Source organism: Monodon monoceros, unplaced genomic scaffold (genome assembly GCF_005190385.1).
Source record: "Monodon monoceros isolate NGI ecotype Baffin Bay Population unplaced genomic scaffold, NGI_Narwhal_1 Super_Scaffold_8, whole genome shotgun sequence".
NCBI classification, from domain to species: Eukaryota; Metazoa; Chordata; class Mammalia; order Artiodactyla; family Monodontidae; genus Monodon; species Monodon monoceros.
In genome coordinates this window covers 59,559,562-59,565,751 of record NW_021703785.1, presented here as the reverse complement: position 1 = coordinate 59,565,751, position 6,190 = coordinate 59,559,562, and the positions used below count along the sequence as shown (strand labels likewise).

General features: G+C 49.5%; 1 protein-coding gene across 1 annotated transcript in view; it reads left to right on the top strand.

The window, feature by feature from the left end:
* Positions 1 to 2,694: 2,694 nt before the first annotated feature.
* The window catches only part of TMEM272 (transmembrane protein 272), a 28,075-nt gene continuing 24,579 nt past the window's right edge, over positions 2,695 to 6,190 (top strand). The window contains 1 exon segment of the mRNA XM_029209956.1: positions 2,695 to 2,726. Coding sequence (XP_029065789.1) covers positions 2,695 to 2,726 — 32 coding nt within the window.

Genomic DNA, 6,190 nt, shown 5'->3' with positions numbered 1-6,190 from the left:
TCACCCCCGGAGCTGACCTCTCCCAAGCAACAAAATGGTAGAAAATTGCAGAACTGTCCCATACTCAGGCACTAGGGACAAAGGGACAGAGCATCCACCTCCGCTCCCAACCTACTGCCTCTACAGGGCTACCTCATTCCCTGGGCAGGAGAATTTTCTGTCCTACCTGATTGGTTGGATTTTGGTTGTGTATTTTATTTTATTAATTTATTTATTTGACCTCGCTGCGAGGCATGTGGGATCTTAGTTCCCCGACGACCAGGGATCGAACCCCCGCCCCCGGCAGTGGAAGGGTGGAGTCCCAACCACTGGACCGCTAGGGAAGTCCCTATTTTAAAAGTTATGGATATTTCTTCCAAAGAGGGGAAGCTCTTTCTCATAGTGTCAACTTGCTCAGACCATAGCAAGTCCACAGTGAAGCCGCGGTGGGTCTCCAGGCCTCCTGGGTCTCAGTCCAGGCTGCTGTGGTCAAGTCCATGCTTACCCTTTTTCCGTGGACCTTGGAGAATGGTGTTATAATCGAGAGAGCTACATGTGTGTGCAGAAGTGAGAAGGGCTTCCGCTCTGTCGATATATCTGAGTCAAATCTGGGCTCTGCCAGTTGTTAGCTCTGGCTTTAGAGCGAATCTTTTTTTTTTTTTTTTTTTTTTTTTTTTTTGGGTGGCGGGGCCCCCTCCTTTTTTTCCTCTCCCGTTGCGGAGCACAGGCTCCGGACGCGCAGGCTCAGCGGCCATGGCTCACGGGCCCAGCCGCTCCGCGGCATGTGGGATCTTCCCGGACCGGGGCACGAACCCGTGTCCCCTGCCATCGGCAGGCGGACTCTCAACCACTGCGCCACCAGGGAAGCCCTAGAGTGAATCTTAACCTCTCTGAGTCTCCAAGACTCCATCTGTAAAACTGAGTTAATAGTACCTCCCAGGATTGTTGTGGGGATTAAATACAAGAAGATGTATGTGAAGTGCTAACCTAACACCTGGCACTTAGCAATTGCTCAATAAATGGTACCTATTATTACCTTGCCCTCCAGGCCCTGTGTCTTCCCAGCTGTGCATCAGTGGGCAAGCTTCTTAACCTCTCTGAGCGTGGTTCCCTCATCTGTGAAATGAGGGGTGTTTCAGTCTGATCATGGCCAACAAGGCCACACCTGCAGGCCGACTGGTGTCAAAGCCAGCACCCTGAATCCAGGCTGATTGAGGCCACCTGCAGGCACAGGTGACACGCACAGAGGTGGTTAATTGGTGCCATGTCAGTCCTGCCACAGCTTTTCTAATAAATTATGAATAAATTATGTTTGATTCCCAGAACTTCGTCAGCAAGCAAGAACAATGCTGGGAGGTGTGGAGAAGGCGTGTCATTGGTGCATTTCTAAGATTGCCAGCAGTGGTGAGCCACAGCTCTGAGAAATGTCCTGGTTTTGAAGGATTTGGGCTTCACTTTGGGCTTTAACAAGTCTGAAATCACATGACTTGTTAGAGCCCAAAGTGAACCCTGTGGGCGGTCTGTGCTTGGCTCAGGGTGGCCCCAGGGTAGATCTGGGAGGGGATAGTGTCCTGACCTCTGTTGATGCCCCTACTTCTACTCCTTATTTAAGAACCTTTAGCTTTTCGTAGTGCACAGGATGTATTTTCAACATAATTTGTGTTTGGAAAATGTTTGAGTGAACAGAGTCACTGATACAACCAACATGTAATGGCAGTGGAGCTAGGGGACGTGCAGGGAGATGTGAGTGGATTTGGATTGGGGTGGCTTCCTGCACCCCTATCCTACCCTGTCTCCTTGCCAAATTGGACTTTCCCCACCATCTCCTGGTGGGGCCCTTGTGTCCAGAGGGGTTGGGCCACATTACAGAAGGCCCAGGCTATATCATAACACTTGGAATATCCTTAAAACAAATCCCAGACCTTGGGGCTCCTTGGGGTGAAAGCATTTACCTCCTACTGAGACGTGTGGTCTGTCTTTTATACAGATGATGTGTGAATAAAGGGAATCTCGTGGGAAGTCTTTTTTTTTTTTAACCGTAATTTCTTTTTTTTTTAACCTTAATTTCTTTTTTTTTAACATCTTTATTGGAGTATAATTGCTTTACAATGGTGTGTTAGTTTGTTAGTTTCTGCTTTACAACAAAATGAATCAGTTATATATATACATATGTTCCCATATCTCTTCCCTCTTGCGTCTCCCTCCCTCCCCCCCTCCCTATCCCACCCCTCCAGGCGGTCACGAAGCACCGAGCTGATCTCCCTCGTGGGAAGTCTTAAGCAACTTATCTTAGAGCAGTAATATTTGGAAACAGCAGGCAGAGGGTAGAGTGGACTAAGGTATAGGGTCAGGAGACAAGGGGATGGTGGATGGGTGCCTGGTGACTGTGGTATTGACATGCTGATACCCATGTATGATCGCCAACTCCCCACCTCCCTCTCCTCACAGGACAGCTCGTTCACTACTGCATCCCCAGCGCCTCCAATAGTGCCCAGCACATAGTAGGAATGTAGTAACTGTCCGCCGAATGACTAGATGGGTGAATGAATAAACCACCAGCTCCCAATACAAGCTCCTCCTCTGGCTAATGTACCCAACCCCCATCTCATCCTCCTCAGACACAGCCTGACATTTTACTCCCTGCAATGGCTCTAGGTCACACAGCCCCCTGCATCTCTGGAGCATACCTACTATATGGGGGCCAGAGTGGGGGCAATGGTCCTGGACCCATTCCTGCAGAAGAGAAGGTGAGCTTCAAATCACTTGAAAGACCCTTTGTGAGTGGACCCCTGTTCACCTCTGTGTCATCTCCTCTTCTTTCCCTTCTCACCCTGGAAAATGCAGCCAGACAAAAACACCAGGTTCCCTTTTCCCCCTGGGCCTTCAAACTGCATTATTGGTTGGAAGGGAGAAAAAAATAGTAATTATGCAGTGGAAAAATTGGGGAAAACTCTGACGGGTTCAAAATTAACATCACCAACGAGGGACGGATGGCCATCACCTGTGCAGAAGTCTGGCTGAGAAGGCACAACCTTCATCCAAACACAAGGGAACAGGGGCAAACCCGAAGTGGAGACTGTTGTCTTAGCCCTTTTGGGCTGCTGTAACAATTTGCCATAGACTGGGTGGCGTATAAACAGCAAAGGTTTATTCCTCGCAGTTCTAGAAGCTGGAAGTCCAAGGTCAGGGTGCCAGCAAAGCTGGGTTCTGATGAGAGCATCTTCCAGGTTGCAGACTGCTGACTCTCCCTGTGTCTTCACATGGCGGAGAGCAGAGAGGAAGCAGGGTCTCTCTTGTCTCTGATAGGGGCACTGATCCCATTTGAGGGGCCTCCACCCTCACGACCTCGTCTAATCCTAATTACCTCGCAAATGTCCTACCTCCTAAAATACCATCACATTTGGCTAAGGTTTCATCATGAATTTAGAGAGGACACAAACATTCAGTCCATAACAAACATATTCTTCAAAAATGTCAACATGATATAAAACAAATGGAGTCTGTGGAAATGTTCTAGGTTCAAGAGGACCAAGGAGATTCAACAACAAAAGGCAATACCCGACCTTAGATTGGATCCAACCCAATTGGAATATGGATAGTAGATTAAAGTATTCTCTCAATGTGAATTTAAGGAAGTTTGCCAACTGTACTAAGGTTGTAAGAGAATGTCCCTGTCCTTAGGGAATACACGCTGGGATTATTTCCAACTAAAAAGTTTAAAAACTTAATACAGGAAGCATGTAGACAAGAGGAACCGAGTGGCAGGTATCTGAATGTTTGAGAATTTTCACAATTAACAATTCTTTTAGAATTTAGACTGGAAAAAAGCTTCCCTGGTCTTATCCTGAATTTCTTACAATGCTGCCCTAGATGCATCTACACCACAGCGCTTTCCTTTCCAATGACTTAAATTTTCTTCTATATGGTTTTCTACATTTCCTGTAAAGTACTACATACTTATGTAATGAGAAAGCAAAGTTCTATTTTAAGAACAGTCTTCAGATGTTCCCTTTAGGTGGATTGGCAGCTGGTCCCTATCCACATGTGAAGTTAGCTAAGTGGTGGAGGGGAGGGGAGGGGAGGGGCTTGAGGCCTGAAGGAGTGACCCTTCCATCTGTCTGTCCGTCGAGGGAGCAGGGCAGTCTCTGTCACGGCCTCAGACCCCACCCAGCCACCTGGAAAGCTCTCCTGGGCCACGGCCCAGCCCTGACCGTCAGCCTCTCCGTCTCACACATTCTTTCCATCAAGTTCATTCTGCTGTAGTACGGCTGCTTCCCTGCACCGTGAGGCTGGCCTGGAGGATCGATTTAATAACTGGGAAGCAATGAAACCTTGATGAATGCACGTGCGGTGTGTGCAGCCGGCCTCTGGCCATCACGGGATGACGCAATTAAATGCGACTGGTACGCTGAACCCAGGTCAGGGCACCTATCAGGGCGTCCTGGGAAGCCCTCTTAGCACCACTTGGAGATGGCAGCTCAGTGAAGGCAGGTGCAGGGGAACACCGGGGGAGAGGCCTTCCACCCTGAGACTGGACCAGAGGCCCGTGACCCTGGGTGTTTCAGCCCCCAGGGAGGTGGACAGAGGCTCATGAAAGTCCACATACTGAATGTCGAGAGACAGTTTATGCTACGATTCTGGCTGTGAGAAGTAGCGCGTTATTTTATTTGATTTTTAAAAATTAATTCATTAATTTTATTTATTTATTTTTGGCTGCGTTGGGTCTTCGTTGCTGCGCGCAGGCTTTCTCTAGTTGCAGCGAGCGGGGGCTACTCTTCATTGCTGTGCACAGGCTTCTCATTGCAGTGGCTTCTCTTGTTGGGGAGCACGGGCTCTAGGCGTGCGGGCTTCAGTAGTTGTGGCTTGCAGGCTCAGTAGTTGTGGCGCACGGGCTTCGTTGCTCCGTGGCATGTGGGATCTTCCCGGACCAGGGCTTGAATCCCTGTCCCCTGCATTGGCAGGCGGATTCTTAAGCACTGCACCACCAGGGAAGACCACCCCCCCCCGATTTTTTAATGTGCTTTTAAAACTTGAAAACTTCTCCTTTTGTAGGTAAAATTAAACTAACTTCACGTTCCTACTTGCCAGCAAAAAAATCAGTCTTGGGCATTGCGGTCACAGAATTCAGGATGTGGGGCAGGGGGATCATGTCCACCTCTTTGGCGGGTTGGGGCAGGGGAGGCTCCTGCTCTCTGGGCAAAGCCATCATAGGCCTATACAGACTCTTTGTGCAGCTTCTGAAAGGTTCCCTCCTGGTAGCGGTAGCCTCAAGGACACACAACTTAGGAAGTTGTCTTCCAAGAAAAGGGCATCCCTTCCTCCAGGCAAGAGGGATTTCCACCTTCACTCATCCCTTGGCCTCACCCCGCCCCATCTTTCCCGCACAGACCGCATAGCAGTGCGCTCTGTCCCTACCATGGGGCCAGCACCTGCGCCAAGCTTGGGATGTTGGGGTCTTTCCAAGCTGGGGGGCCTGGTGGCCCCTCCCTAGGTGCTCCTTGTAGCAATTCCCTCTGGACGCTGCGAGGAAGAGGGCCACCACCCGCAGAGCCTTCCAAGAACTTCACTCATCAGCCTACGAGGTCTCCCCGCCTGTGCACACCGCTCCCCCCCGTTGCTCCTCCCCTTTGGGCACTTTCCTCCATCCCTTTCCCTTGGGACAATCCCAGGGAATTGCCCTCAGTGGGCTCCAAAACGCAAAATTTGGCATCTCTTGTCAGGGATCAGAAAAAAAGATTCTAACACCTGTCAGCATGATTCTTTTTACTATATCATCCTATTACATGGATGGTGGAGAGCCTTAAGCCCTTGGCAAGTCACGTGGGCAATGGAGGTGGTTTTGGAAAATCCTGGAGCTCGGGGCTCCCAGATTCCAGTAGGTTCTCCCAGCACGTTAAATGCAGTGAGTTCTGAACCAAACACGTCCTTTCCCCAAAGCTCCTCCTCTTTCCATTTCTCCCATTTCTGTCAATGCCACCACCATTATTGTCACCCAAGCTCAGCACTTGAGCCATTTTCTACTCCTTTCTTTCCTTTATTACTGCATCTAACTGGTACTCGAGAGCCTGCCCCCCCTACACCTCGTGATCAGCCTTCTCACTGGTCTCGGCCATCATCTCCATTCCATTGGCCTCATTGTTTCCAGTGGTTTGACTTTGATTATGTCACTTCCCAGCTCCAAATCCTACAACTCCCTTAATCTTCCTAATAA